Below are 15627 nucleotides of genomic sequence, written 5' to 3'. Positions count from 1 at the left end.
GCACTTTTTAAAAGATCATTTTAGAGCAGAGAAAGTGTTGACAGTTCCCCTGTTGCATTAATATTATGGCAGATGACGAAATAATAAAGCCTAAATGTGAGTGTGCGTATACGTGTATTTTTTGAGCAAAATAAAAATAAATGAAAAACCCAGTGGTATCCATACAACAGCATAAGGGCGGTTTATTTCATTACAGTTGTAAAATGACAGTGCACACAACCTCTAATCAATGCATCATTCTCTCACAGGCAGTATTCAAATCTTTTAAATTGTTGCTTATGCACCACTGTTTTGAAACAACAACAAAAGCTACTGTGTAAATGAAAATATGAATGGAAGTCTCCTTGTCAGTCTTCCTTCTTCAGAATCACAGCACAATAAGATGGTCTATGACCTGAAATAAAACTGGACTTTTCAATATCTAAATATTAAATTACAATATACATGGATATGTCAGAGGGTAATGCTATAATAATGCCATATTAGCTGGTAACGTACATATAAATTGAAAAATGGGGGAAAAATGGCTGCTTGACATTTCCATAAAAGTAGCATGTAAAAGACACCGTTAACATAGGCAGTGCAGTCATGGCCAAGTGCTCTTGACAGCTTCCCACTTATCAGTAGTCTTTAATGAAACTCAAGCAGAATACACTGAAAAGCTATAACTGAAATTATGGAAGAGGTGCATGTTAAATTGCTACTCAAGGAAAGTGGTTAGTATTACTTTATTTTAAATATATTAGTATAACTATATATTAAATATATTTTCTGTCAGATGTTCGTAGGGTGTATGCAATGCTCTTATATAAATGACATAACTGGAATGCAATTTAATGTGCTGTAAGTGGAACTTTACACAAATTAAGATTTCTTTCCTTTGATTATTTTTGAGTGCATTATATATGGAAGCCCTCAATATTAGTCACTCACAAAATCCCAGCTCTGTGCACGTCTTACTAAACCCATGAATGACAACAGCATCTGATTAATGCATGGGATGTGGGAAATGCACTGCCATGACCATTTTAGTGACTTATGTGCTGTTAAAAACAGCTTTTTTTTTTTTTTTTTTTTTTTTTTTTTTTTTACAAATAATGAAATCATAAAATCACTAAACAATATAACATAATGCTCAGAATCAAATTCCCATCAGGGTGAGAACATAAACGCTACACTTCTAGGTCTAAATGACCTCTCGTTCCTGAGGTTGTGGAGCTTTGAAATGTATTGGCATCTGCATGATTTTTCTGTCATATGATCAATGACCAAAAACAGCGCTTAAAAAGAAAGGGCACGGGAAGCTACTGCATAAAGAAGCCATTCATGTCACTTTAAAAACAACATTGTAAAACTCAGGATTTGGGAGCAAGCTTCACGGGACTTATCACACACATTGAGGACAGTCGCACACAAACTTAAGGAATACTAAGGATGCATTAGACTCTCATTCTACCAGCTTCTGGACACGTGCAAACAAGTTCTGTGCTGATCATCACCGCTGGATGCTGTCTGGCACTGGCGTGAGTCAGGCAGTCCCTGTAATTACAGTCCTACCTGCATGCTACAGTAACAGCTGAGACAGCGGGAAGGGTCCAGAAGAGCCTAGTGTAATTCACTCACGTCATAATGTGAACATATTCGAAAAAGGTCCAAATTTCCCTTTTAAATATAACCTTTCTAATCTTGTGCTACTTTCATATCCAGTCCCTTGTTCACATCAAAGCAAGAGCAGGATTCTTATTTTTGGGTTCAAATGCCCGTTTGTCAGGAGCCAAGGCCAAAGTAGATATGAGGTACTACACAAAATAAGAGGTTGTTTCAGTCCACATGAATGTAATAGATTTATCATGTAACAGCAAAGCTTCCTCAGCTCTTGTGTTCATGGTGGTTGCTTAAAGAGACAGAAGCCTGCACTTTGTTAACAGCAGGCCACAGCTCAAAGCCGGTGCCTGGAGTCCTGGCTATAGCCTCCCGGAGATCCTCGGTTACGATGAGGCTTGTAAGAGTCCTGGTAGGGGTCCTGGTAGTCCTCCTCCACCAGAGGAGAGTGGTCCCTGCTGTGCTGTGAGCCTGAGGAGAGACGGTTGCGATTCTTGCGCGCCCGCTCGTTATGGCAGTTCTCATCGGCTGGCATCAGGCTGCGACGTTCAACAGGTGAATGATCTGTTGTTGTGTGGTTGCTGTTCCGGTTTCTTTGGGCCTGTTTGTGAGAAGTGAGAATGATTTCATACTGTGCTTTGCTTTGTTAAACATTTGACACAACACTTGAACAGAATAAACATAACTACGCATAGTTCATATGTTTATGTTAGAGCCCAGCTGATTATCGTCCAATAATAGATATTTGTTGATTTATCAGTATTAGCCTTTCTAATGGCCAATAACATAAAATTTTAAAAGTTGAGATGGGCGAAACACTACAAACAAAAACTAGATGGTCTGAAAGGAGTCAGGCAGCATGTGAATGAGTAAATAAATAACTACACATAATAAATGTTAAGGAAATCTACTTATTTTTCATTTGTCTGGGGAAAAAAATACATCGTTAAAACCGATGGTGATATTTGGTGGTTAAAAATCCAATATTCTGAGTGTCATTTTCTTTCATAAAACTGTGTGTTGCTGATGGTTACTTTGAGTCTTCTACACTGGGGTCCCTATGAAATATATTACTGTAGATATTGTTAAAAAAAACAAAACAAAAATCAGTCATTTGTCAGCAAACAGATGTTTTCAGATAAGTTTCCTCTTGCTCAAAGTAACTGGCAAGATTGAATACCGGAAACACAGTGCTTAGCCGAGAGAAGCGAACTAAAGTCACATTAAGCAGACTTCTATTCAAAATCCGATGATGTCCAGGAATGCCATAAGCTCAGGACTGTCAGAAACCAGTGGGACCCTGGCGTAGCCATCTACAGTCTGGTCTGAAGTGTTTTGTAATGAAAGGCTGAGAGCCAAAAAAAAGTGTTTCTCTGATGTGGAAATAAAGCCAAATGACTCACCTATGTGCAAAAGCACTAGAATGTGTGGTGCAAAAAAAAAACAAAAAAAAAAACACCATGCCAGATGCTCTGGACTCATGAGTCAAAGTTTGAAGTATTTGGCTCTCATGTAAAGCAGTTTGCCTACGGGCTAAAGAGTACTGCAGAGATGAGAGTCTACAGGCAAGGTAGAGGCTCTGGTAGAGGTTCTTTGAAAGTTTTGGGCAGCATATCTGCTAATGAGGTTGGGCTTAAGATAAGAAATCCACCTTTCAGTGCCATCAGTGAGTCATCTCATCAGCCCCAAATTCACTGTGCATCATGCAAGCTACCCCAAACACACAGCCCAACTCAAAGAACTATCATCATAGACAATAACAAGGAGTTCTCACCCCCCCACAGAGCCCTGATCCCAATAGCTTTGGATCATATTACACAGAAGAGTGAAGTAGGTTCTTGGAACAACAGCAAACCACCTGCCAAGTACCTTGAAAAACAAATGTATTCAGGAGGTCAGTGTGTATATTACACTTGTGTTTGAGTCCTAAACACAAGCGTAATTTTTCACGTGCACTTTTTCCTCAAGGTTCTTCATAGAACGTTCAGCCATTAAATGCAACTCTTTCCTATGCAGGAATCAAATGTGGTTGAAAAAGCTCTGTAGTTTCTTCACTGACAGCAATGAGCTATCAAGTATCAAACCTTTTTTTAATAGTGCCTCAGCACATTTCAATGTTAAATCAGATTGCAAGTATGTACCAAAAAAATAACTTTTTTCACCATACTTTATCTACAGTGGCTTGCAAAAGTATTCATACCCCTTGAACTTTTCCATATTTTGTCACATTACAACCACAAACATAAATATATTTCACTGGAATTTAATGTGAAAGACCAACACAAAGTGGTATACAATTGTGAAGTGGAAAGAAAATTATACATGATGCAAAACATTTTTTACAAATAAAAAACTGAAAAGTGCAGCGTGCAAAAGTATTCAGCCCCCCCTGAGTCAATACTTTGTGGAACCACCTTTTGCTGCAGTTACAGCTGCAAGTCTTTTAGGGTATGTCTCCACCAGCTTTGCACATCTAGTGACTGAAATTTTTGCCCATTCTTCTTTGCAAAACAGCTCAAGCTCAGTGAGATTAGATGGAGAGCGTTTGTGAACAGCAGTTTTCAGATCTTGCTACAAATTCTCGATTGGGTTTAGGTCTGGACTTTGACTGGGCCGTTCTAACACATGAATATGTTTGTTTTAAAACATTCCATTGTAGCCCTGGCTTTATGTTTAGGGTCGTTGTCCTGCTGGAAGGTGAACCTCCGCCCCAGTCTCAAGTCTTTTGCAGACTCCAACAGGTTTTCTTCCAAGATTGCCCTGTATTTGGCTCCATCCATCTTCCCATCAACTCTGACCAACTTCCCTGTCCCTGCTGAAGAGAAGCAGCCCCAGAGCATGATGCTGCCACCACCATATTTGACAGTGGGGATGGTGTGTTCAGAGTGATGTGCAGTGTTAATTTTCCGCCACACATAGCATTTTGCATTTTGGCCAGAAAGTTCAATTTTGGTCTCATCTGACCAAAGCACCTTGTTCCACATGTTTGCTGTGTCCCCAACATGGCTTCTGGCAAACTGCAAACGGGACTTTTTATGGTTTTCTTTTAACAATGGCTTTCTTCTTGCCATTCTTCAATAAGGACCACATTTGTGCAGTGCACGACTAATAGTTGTCCTGTGGGCAGATTCCCCCCACCTGAGCTGTGGATCTCTGCATTTGGTCCAGAGTCACCGTGGGCCTCTTGGCTGCATCTCTGATCAGTGCTCTCCTTGTTCGGCCTGTAAGTTTAGGTGGACGGCCTTGTCTTGGTAGGTTTACAGTTGTGCCATACTCTTTCCATTTCCGGATCATGGATTGAACAGTTCTCCTTGAGATGTTCAAAGCTTGGGAAATCTTTTTATAGCCTAAGCCTGCTTTAAACTTCTCCACAACCTTATTCCTGACCTGTCTGCTGTGTTCTTTGGACTTCATGATGCTGTTTACTCCCCAATATTCTCTTAACCAACCTCTGAGGCTGTCATGGAGCAGCTGTATTTGTACTGAGATTAGATTACACACAGGTGGACTCTTTTTAATGATTAGCAGTTATCAGGCAACTTCTGAATGCAATTGGTTGCACTCAGAGAAAAGGGGGCTCAATACTTTTGCACACCACACTTTTCAGCTTTTTATTTTTAAAAAATGTTTTGGATCATGTATAATTTTCTTTCCACTTCACAATTGTATACCACTTTGTGTTGGTCTTTCACATTAAATTCCAGTGAAATATATTTATGTTTGTGGTTGTAATGTGACAAAATATGGAAAAGTTCAAGGGGTATGAATACTTTTGCAAGCCACTGTAACTGAGGATTTGGGTAGATAATGCACTTAGCTGCTGCCCACTAAATGCTGCTATGGATATTTTTCCCGATTGAAAGCATCCAAAGCTTCTGATCTGCATCAATAAGGGAACTACAAGCTCTTTAACTTTCAAGACAGCAGGAGAGCCTTTGTTTTACTATGGCTTTCATCTTGTTGCTAGAAAATCTTACTGGTAATATCGTGCATCTCAGCTATGGCATTATAAGAAGCACAGTATTCACACACTCCACTCTAAATGTTCCTCCTTCGAGGAGGTTGATAAATTGAAGTTATAGTTTAGCATGACTGACTTTAACAGATAAACAACATATATTAGCAGAGTGATGAGAAATCTGGGACACGGCAGCTTTTTGTTCTTTAACTTGACAAATTCACCTGAATGGCAGCAGGATACGGGGAGAGAGCAGTTGACCCCAAATTGCGTCCCAGCAGGGGGTTGAGTGGCATGGTAAGTGAAGTGTGCGTGGCACGCCAGTACGCCTCCAGGTACTCTGTCAGGTGTTCACACGCATCCTCCAGCTGGTTCTCGTCCAAAATAATATCAAACATCTCCTGCGGTGGGAAAGCACGAGAGGGAAAGTGTAGCTGCTACATCTGCTGCACTTTGGATTTCTTTTCAGTCTTTCACCATTTGTGATGACAGCATGAAACCCAACTTAGAAGATGTTGCTTGCCTAAATTAAAAAAGGATGATGATTACTCACAGAAGGACACTGTGCTAGTTTCTCAGCTGCAACAAGCTGCACATTCAAATGTTTGCTTTGAGACTTCCCTCTTGATTTGATCAGCCGCTGCAAGACCTGTGGAAAGCACAAACAGTAGAAAAACACAAAAACTTCAAAACATGGCATTGCACACCAACTAGTCTTAAAGGGCCTTTTTTCCCCACCATCTCCAGCCTTTGAAATCCAAATACTGAATCTGCTACATGCAGGTTTGTAAGAAGAGATACTTTTCTAGAAAATCTAAAAACACAAGTAATGGCATGCCTGTCACTGCGTCTACAGCTCCAAACTCAGCGTAACAGTCAAGCTTTCTGCTTATGACTTTCTCTCACTGCCTGGATGGGTTTCCTAATATTTCACAACTCAAACCGACACACTGCATGTTAGTACTTGCCAAGTATAACAAGGTACTGTAATGTTTTTATCACTTCTAAATAAAATTAAACTTAAAAAGAATTATTATACCATCTAGTATCCTGTCAGGTTAATGTAAAACTCAACACAGTTTTATTAGGCTGGATATTATTTAAGCCTTCAATCTCACCTTAGGCGAGGACACTTTAACATGGACGATAATGGGTGCTAATGAAGTCTTGATAAGCTGAGCTGGGTGGTTAATGGTGTCAGCATCCAAAACCACCAGCTGTAAAGACCTGGCCAGCTCAAAGATCCTTTCTATTTCACTCTGGACTTCTGCTACAAGAAATCAAAAATGTATAGCAGAGCAAATATGAATAGGACAGAATATGCATTACATTTACACTCCAGATCACCTATAAGACATGCACATCATTGAGTGAGACAGTTCCTGTAGCTTTACCAAGACTGGAGCGGGTGTTGGATCTCTCAATGATGGCCCTCTTACTGGGGTTGTTTAGTACTGACCTCTTGGCCAATGATATGTCAGCTGTTACCCTTGTGATGGATATCCTGGAACAAAAGAAACCATATGCGTCATATACAGAGCACACAGTCAGCGTGATGATGCATTATATGACGGATGCTGCGACGCTTTCCCTGCTCACCTCCCATCAAACCTGTGCTTCAGGAAGTCAAACAGTGCTTTCTGCATCATATCGGTCACCTACAGCAATGAGTAGTGGAGAGGGTGGTGCAGACAAGATGAAATGGGAAGAAGAGGAAGAAGAAAAGAATAGATTAAAACAAGTGAATTAAAGGCAGGGGAAATGGGAAATGCTGTCAAGCCTGTTACAAGCAAACAAAAGGTGTCTATAGTGTCTCATAACATGAACATTTTTACACAGCTATTGAGTATCGAGCAGCCAGTAAAAGAAGCTAGTCCTCCATTATTCATTTTGATGGTTCTCATTCAGTCTCCTGCTGAGCCTGATTTTTGCAGTGCACATTTGACCAAGCTATAGTCTACACTGTGCAAAGTTTTTTTTCCCTCCTCCTGGCTGATGAACATGGGTCACATTAAATAAAATGAGCAAAAGCTTCAGTGAGAGATGTCGCAAAGATGAATGCACAAGTTATGAACTGGGTCACTCATACGGTGCAGCTTTGAACCTTAGCTGAAGAACACGAATGTTACTCTGAGGCCTTGAATTGAGACGTAAATTTAAGTTGATAAAGTTATTCTCAAACGCACACGCTTATACTTCTTGAGGTCTTTGACTCAAGACAATGAATAGAGAATATCAACCCAAAATCCAGAAAAAAAAACACATAAAAGTTATAAATTGATTTGCATGTCATTTAGTGAAATAGTTATTTGATCCCCGAGCAGAACAGGACTTAGTACTTGGTGGAGAAACCCTTGTTGGTGAGCACAGCGGTAAGACGTTTCTTGTAGTTGGTCACCAGGTTTGCACACTTCTCAGGAGGGATTTTGGCTCACATCTCTTTCTGGAAACTCTCTAAATCCTTCAGGTTTCTTGGCTGCTCCTTGGCAACTCGAAGCTTCAGCTCCCTCCACAGATTTTTAAGAGGACTGAGGTCTGGAGACTACCTAGGCCACTCTATCACCTTAATGTGCTTCTTCTTAAGCTACTCCTTTGTTGCTTTGGTGATATCTCTTGGGTCATCATCATGCTAGATGACCCATCCACAACCCATCTTCAGTGTTCTGCTTGAGGGAAGGAGGTTCTTTTCTAAGATTTTAGGCCCCGTCCATTGGCCCCACCATGCAGTGAGGTTGTCCTGTACCCGCAGAAGAAAAAACCCTAAAGAATAATGTTTCCACCTCAGTGCTTGACTGTGGTGATGGTGTTTTGGGGTCATACTCAGCATTTCTCTTCCTCCAGACATGGTGGGTCGAGTTGATGCCACAGAGTTCAATTCTGATTTCTTGTGGGCGCTGCAAGATTTCATCACCCCATGAGGCAAAATCTTGCATGGAGCTCCAGACCGAGGGTGACTGATGGTCATTTTCTGAATAATCGCACCAACAGTTGTCACCTTCTCACCAAGCTTCTTGCTGATGGTCTTGTAACTCATTCCAGCCTTGTGCAGGTCTACAACCTTGTCCCTGACGTCATTTGACAGCTCTTTGGTCTCGCCCATTGTGGTGGAAAGATTGGAATGGAAGAAATTGATTCTTTGGACAGATGTGCTTTATACACATAACAAGTTGAGATCAGGAGTATCTGAAATCAATTGACTGATTGTAATCTGGTGCCACGTGGGCACACAGCCAATCTGAGGGAGCCAGAATTCTGGCTGGTTTGTAGGGGATCGAATACTCAGTTTATACCTTTTATGGGTTTTTTTTGGATTTCCCTAATGTTTATGGTAGTTTCATTTTAATGGAAATTAAAATGAAACTACCATAAACATTATTGTTTATGGGCGTTTATTTTTTTATCATTTATTTTTATTGGGTGTTATTGCACAGGACTGTAGTAGAGAGTAGACAGGAAAGTAGGAAGTGTGCAAGGTGGAATGACACACAGAAAATGGTCTGGGGCAGAATCAAACCCAGGCCCCTGCCATGCCTGTGGGTCACCTGCTCAACCAAGTGAGCCACAGTGGTACCTGAGATGTAACAAGCTGACTGCTGAGTTCTTCGAAAAGTAGGCTCTTGAATAAGCCAATATCTCCAAACCTGGGATCGCCCATGAAATCAATCTAGATGCATAAAAAACACTGCATGCCAGAGGAAAAAAAAAATGCATATTTAATTTTGGGGTGAACTGACCCTTCAACTTCCTTCCAGTGAAAATATGTCCGTAGTTTTACTTCTCAAAGTAAAATTTTAAAGTGCATCTTTGAGAGTATTGTATTATTTGTAGCATCGTTACCTTCAGTACAACTGTGCCGACCTTTATGCAAGCTTGAAATAGTGCACGTCACTTATTAATTGCCACGTGATTAGTAAAAATAATCACTAGCAAAAAAAAAAAAAATTATCGCTAACACAAAATCTCACAGGCTACAGCATGAGCAAATACAGCAAACTAAAAGCTTTGTTGCACAAAAAGTATCTCAAGGCACAGTACGCATTATTTTGTGTTTCTAATTTCAAACGATGCTCCACTTGTTCATACTGGTGCAGTTTACCCAGAAGGTTGTTACCACGGCAACACCAGGATAGGAGACAAGGACTGTGATTCCATGACAACTGACTTCAGCACTCCTACCTCCCACAGCCTCCTTGGCCTCCTTTATGGATGAGCAGTTTGGATTTTAATGTTTAGAATGAATTAATTGGGATTAAAATTCAATAGTTTATGACATGAGGTGATATACAGGTAAGGTGTGAGTCTGCATGGCCCATATGGACACGTTATGGTAACTCCCCCCTGCTGAAATCCTTGGTCTGACTTGATTACACTTGGTTACCTTCTTTGTTTGTTCTGACTGATAAAGACACAGCACTGTGGAAATTTTAGTCTGTTTGCAGAATTAAAAGCTGTGAATTCATCAGTGCGCTCCAGTCCGGTCTGTCCCTTCAAAGTTTCGTCAAGCTGAGAAGCACTCAGTACAGTGATCTGCTGCAGTATCACTAAGCAACAGTGAATATGAATGAACTGCACGTCAATCTTATTATTTCCAAAGTGTCACTTATTTTTAATAGGCTGCCATATGGATACAGAAGTACCTTCTGTTCTGTAGTTTCTTTCATCAAGGTGAATTCAAGGTGAATTTTTTTTTTTGCAGAAAAAAAAAAAAAAGGCTGAGTTAGGCCGTTTGAGGAGCGGCAGTGTGTTTTACCTCATAACCTTTCAGGGAGGGTCCCACAAGGACAACTGGCCTCATGGAGGGAACCACGTCATATGGAGGAACATGTTCAGCCTGGAGGGCCGGAAACACACAGATAAAGTCAAATTTTGATGTTATTAGCATTTGTTCCCTAAAGTCTCCGAGTCAGGCCAGCAGCACCAGGCCAGAGTAAGATTAAAAAAAAGACGGTGACATTTTTTCTTCTGCCTCATTTTATGCAAATAGCATAAACACTTATGTCACAAAACCTGCTCTAAAGGCCACAACCGTAACTGTGCGTGGTTGTGTCAAATTTGATGCAGCAGAAATTAAGCGCAACAATGCTGCATGTATTTTAAACAAAGTGGTACTATATGACCTGTTGATTTAATGTGGTACACTTTCAATAAGTGGCACCGGATAGTGTTTTAGTAATATGGATACAGGTTTAAGCTGCTATGATAAAAGTGATTTATCACTGTTGAGCAAACAAACAAACAAAAAAAAAAAAACAGTACAGTGGAGCAGAAACTGACACGCCAACAATCATCAAGTTTCAGTCTGTCTTCATTGTGATCAAGCATCAACTCCTCCAACAATAAAATGCTAATAAAATGCAAACTCTGTCATCTAAATGTAGCTCCTTCAAATTTAAATATAGCAATCCATTTCTTCCACTTTTGTGAAGATATATTCTTTGGGTCTCAGCGAGAAATTATTTATATTTATTTATTACCCCAGGATACCATACTTGACATCTTTAGGGATTCAATAACATACAATACAATAAAATGTTTGCCACAATTACACTATAATCTCCACTGTCCATATAATGTATGTAATGTATATATGTACCATTTTTAAAGGGACTCAATAATGCAAAATCCCTAAAAATGTATTTTCTCATAACGACTGTTTTCCTTTGATTATATATTAACTATATATTAGAGTGAAACTTTTGGACAGTTGATTTTTTCTTTTTATGAACAATTGTGCTTTACAAACAAGTAGTCTATATGAACCTTGCTATTATGATGATAAGAAATAAATATAAGTGTTTTTAACCTATAAAATACAGAATAATAAGCAAACAAGTTGTCACACTCACCACTTTCTGTTTCTGCTTTCCTGAAAAAGAAGGGAAATATCTAGTAAGTGCACACTACACCGGAACTATCAGACACACTGAAGCCTCATTTTACTTTACTTTCCTTTTACACCTAACCAGATCTGTGCAACTAACCTGCAGAATTTGGGTTTGGCTTGAACGTTCCTGATACCATCTCTCCCAGACTGGAGGAAGAATTCCCGCTGGATTTACTGCTGCACAGATAACAGTGGATAAAAAGAATAGTGTTACTGTGAAATCTAACGGGATATCATCTGTCAAACACCACCGCCCACGAGTAAACTCACTATCTACTATGGTCATAAACTGTATATTACTGTATATTCTTGGATTTAAATAACATCACAGAACTAGTGGATCAGTGATGTGCCTGTGAGGCTGCTCAATATGAACTGTTGGAAAAGTAAGGCAGACTTCTCCTGAAAGATAAAAGCTATAAATACATCAATACAAGACAAAAGAACAGGGAATAATGCGTTCTTATTAATCATCAACTGACGTGCGCAGTAGGTTGATTGTTCTTTGGCTGTGAGCACATGTGACCTAGATATGCAATCATTTTTCTTTCAGTATTATTCAGATAACACAGCTTTGTAATGGAAATTAGATATAAGAGCAAAATCACTCACAGTGACATATCTTTTTGCTTTGTTTTTATTGTAACAGAGAAGATGTTAGCGCTCAGCACCGTTAATCGTCTTGGTGAGTAAAACCCAGCATCCCATCTGATGGAAAATTCTGTGATGGCCCCGATCCAGGCACACCTCCGAGAAGTTGGACCACACAGCACTGCTTGGATTCCATCCACCTGACATCCCGCTTATCTGCCGGCTCAACTGCCTCTACTCATCCCTAAAGTGGCTCTCTCCTCAATGCAATCCCAAACCCTTCAACTCTCTTTATCCCCTTTGATCCATGTCTCTTCTCTAAAAATCTGCTCCTGCTGACTCCTCCACTCTCTTGCACTCGTTCGTCCCTGTTTTCATTCAGCCCTCCCTCTCCTCTGCTCACCCAGGGAAACGTCCTCTCTTCTGTTCCTGTTGAAGCCGGATGTTCTCCAGCTTCAGAGGGCTGGGGATGAACCCAATGTCACAGCCCTCTTTCACCAGGCGGCCGATCCACCAGTCATTGTTGTATTTCTGAAAAGGCAAAGAGATAAATATCAGTGACAAAATCCCAGAATTTCAAATTACAATGCACTCGATAAAAAACAACTTCTGCTTAGCATCCCAGTAACAAATATCCTGATCCAAAAATGACACCTGTTCGTAATCACAAACAACAGTGCTCAGTACACACCACACCACATTTCAGCATGTAATGCACTCGTAATATAAAGAGCTGCTTTAATTCAGTCAGGATGCCTTTTTTATTGGCTGGTTTTCCAAGAAAAACAGAATTGGAATCCAGTCAGGGCAAACAAAGATAATGATCACCCTGACATGAAAGCAGAGTGCTATTTCTGCTTTTATAACTGTCTATGATGAATGCTGAACCACACCAGCTCACTTCAACTCATCCAGCTCATGATCCCTCTCAATTCACAGGTTACCGTATTGTGTGAAGTACACAAATTAAGTTATACATTTAGATGACACTGGTTGGCAGTACTGAGAAGTCAAAAAGGCTCTCAAACAGTCATGTCCAGGACAAATTAATCATGTTTAATTAAAATCTGACCAATACTGTTGGAGAAGTATCGATCGGGAGGTAGAGCCGGTCATCTACTAATCAGAAGGTTGGTGGTTTGATCCCTGGCTGCCCCAGTCTGTATGCCAAAGTATCCTTGGACAAGACACTGAACCTCGAGTGTGTGAATGTTAGATAGAAAGCACGTTGACATGGAAAAAAAGCACTTGTATGAATGTGTATTTGAATGAGTGAATGAGACATGTTGTATAAAGCGCTTTCAGTGCTTGAGTAGAAAAGTGCTACAAAAGCAAAATTGCTACTAGCAAGAAGTAATGGAGGAAACCAGGAAGAACAACAGTTTGTGGACACACAGCAAAATAACCTTTGGGTTAAACGCATGCGTTGAAAAGCTGCGTCATAAGCATGGCTATACTGTTACTAATGACTACACTGTTGCCATGACAACCCTTGCAGATAGGTTGGTGAAGTCTGGACACAAAGGCAACAGTGTGAAAAGTCTATCACAAAGATCCGATTTGATAAGCAAAGACTGTTCGGGGGGGGGGGGCTATGAATATCAGATTAACCGATGATTATTTTCTAGTTAAAAAAAAGATTGCTCACAAGCTCCATGATGAGAAAATCTGTTACATAGACAGTAGGAAAACAGTTAACACGAAACTATTTGTTTATTTGAAAGAATAGCTTCTCCTGTGGTTACAAGATAAACTGTGCAGACTAAATTGGACCCCCCCCCCCCCCCCCACGGTGCCACACAGTGACTGAATCGCACCTCTTTGATGTGGAGGAAGTCCTTGGCATCAAAAGAGACAGCAGTGCCAGCCACAGGAACATCCTCATCCAGCGCACCACAGTAACTGACATTGGTCCTCACTGCAAACGCAACCGCTTTAGTCTGCAGGAAAGAAGGGAGGAACAAGCCATCACAGCAACAAGGTGGCAATAAGAATGTATATTAGCAATGAATGTCTTGGTTGAAACAATCTATCACAGAATATGACAGCTTATATCAAAATTGAGAAACATTAGAACATAAACAGAAGCAGCAGTAGAAAAAGGACACAGAGCGAGCAAGCCCCCCACCACCCCCACCCGATCAAGTGAGCTTTTACAGCACCGGTGTGCCCATCAAGCTCCAGCATCACACATGCAGAAAGAATGCCCTGCAGTGAGGGGTGGGCACTGCTGAAGAGAAGCTATTTTAGACCTCCTGACAGCAGCGGTGGCAGGACAGCATCAGTGGTGATCATACCACATCTACAGCAGATAGCAGGAGAGGGTAGCAAACCTCATACCAAGTGCATAGAGCAACATTATTATTATTATTATTATTCATGAATATCTTTAAAACATTTTTTTTGCTACTACAGAGTAAACAAAGTGATCAGGTAGATTGGTATGTTAGATATGATCAATTTTGTTTTATTTAACCATTCATTTTCCTAAATCAGTGCAGGTGAAATGGTACATTTTCCTAATGTTAAAGGCTTTAACATTTAAGTACTTAACAGAACTGCTGTGTTCATTTCATGTACCTGATTTATGGCAACATGAATGCTGGCTCACAGTTTCCCGTTTACATTGTTGAAAACTGTGAAAGATTAGAAACGTATCCTTAAAAAAAAAAAAATCAGATCCAGATCTGTTTAATTTTTTATCAGTATGACAACCTTTAGACAGCGATTAACACAGATTAGTGGTGCAGTCTGTGATACTGAATCAAGGGTTCGTGATTCACAAACAAAACAAGGTGTTATCTCAGATTCTTTTAATGTGATCACAGCCAGATCTGTAGCTCCATTATCCTGCAAACACTTCCTACACTGACACTGACCTTTGCTCTCTCAAGCTGAACAGTGGCCTGCTGCTCCCTCTCCTGCCGCCCGCCCTCCTTCTCCTCCTCCAGGGACACATCTGAATCAGATGGTCGGCTTGTGTAGGAATCAGCTGAGCCCTGAAGAACAAAAGAACACAAAACATGGAAACAACCCGTTACCAGAAGGGATATGGGCACTAAGGATAAACAGCTACGGGGGTGCCATAACTTTTTTTTACGCCCTCCAGATAAAACCTGACATCTTTATTGTGTAATTTCATTCGTCCCGTTCAAAAAATAAACACATTTAAATGCACAAACAGATGCAGGGCCCAACAAATGCCCATTTCTTAAAACCACAGACCCGTCTGTGGGCGTTGCACACATGATTAGTTGTATTACTTTCCATACAAGATCAAAGGCTGGCAGATTTAAAAATGACAGACGGACGGCTGAACAGGTTCAGAAATGCTTTGCTGCACTGACCTCTACGGGCTTCCAGGCTGCTGCACTTCTGTTAAGGCCTATCATCACAGTAAAATACTTTCAATTCCAATACAGACACCAAGAAAAGTAGAAATTATGCACGGCAAAAATATATTTTGAAAGATTTATTGATAGCAACAGTTGAGAGAGGCAGGAAATACAGGAAGAGATAGCAAGGGCACAGTTAGCACAGCCAGGATTCAACCCAGGGATTCCCTGCTCAGGGCTTTGACATCAATGTGGTG

The 15627-nt window shown here is 40.5% G+C and overlaps 1 protein-coding gene across 2 annotated transcripts in view; it reads right to left on the bottom strand.

Annotated features, from left to right (window-relative positions):
• Nucleotides 1-153: 153 nt before the first annotated feature.
• The window catches only part of cacnb4a (calcium channel, voltage-dependent, beta 4a subunit), a 35901-nt gene continuing 20427 nt past the window's right edge, over nucleotides 154-15627 (bottom strand). The window contains exons 3-14 of one of the 2 annotated variants that reach the window (XM_030758447.1): nucleotides 14915-15034; nucleotides 13853-13975; nucleotides 12439-12566; nucleotides 11542-11621; nucleotides 11407-11426; nucleotides 10311-10391; nucleotides 7160-7218; nucleotides 6955-7064; nucleotides 6679-6830; nucleotides 6114-6209; nucleotides 5785-5961; nucleotides 154-2203 (exon numbers count right to left, since the gene is read on the bottom strand). In XM_030758447.1, the coding sequence (XP_030614307.1) occupies nucleotides 1940-2203; nucleotides 5785-5961; nucleotides 6114-6209; nucleotides 6679-6830; nucleotides 6955-7064; nucleotides 7160-7218; nucleotides 10311-10391; nucleotides 11407-11426; nucleotides 11542-11621; nucleotides 12439-12566; nucleotides 13853-13975; nucleotides 14915-15034 (1410 nt within the window). In that variant the 3' untranslated portion in view covers nucleotides 154-1939. The remainder of the gene's footprint in view (nucleotides 2204-5784; nucleotides 5962-6113; nucleotides 6210-6678; nucleotides 6831-6954; nucleotides 7065-7159; nucleotides 7219-10310; nucleotides 10392-11406; nucleotides 11427-11541; nucleotides 11622-12438; nucleotides 12567-13852; nucleotides 13976-14914; nucleotides 15035-15627) is intronic. The other variant, XM_030758448.1, reaches the window with a different exon arrangement.

This window comes from Archocentrus centrarchus, chromosome 21 (assembly GCF_007364275.1).
Source record: "Archocentrus centrarchus isolate MPI-CPG fArcCen1 chromosome 21, fArcCen1, whole genome shotgun sequence".
In the NCBI taxonomy this organism is placed as follows: domain Eukaryota; kingdom Metazoa; phylum Chordata; class Actinopteri; order Cichliformes; family Cichlidae; genus Archocentrus; species Archocentrus centrarchus.
This window is presented reverse-complemented; position numbering and strand designations above follow the sequence as displayed.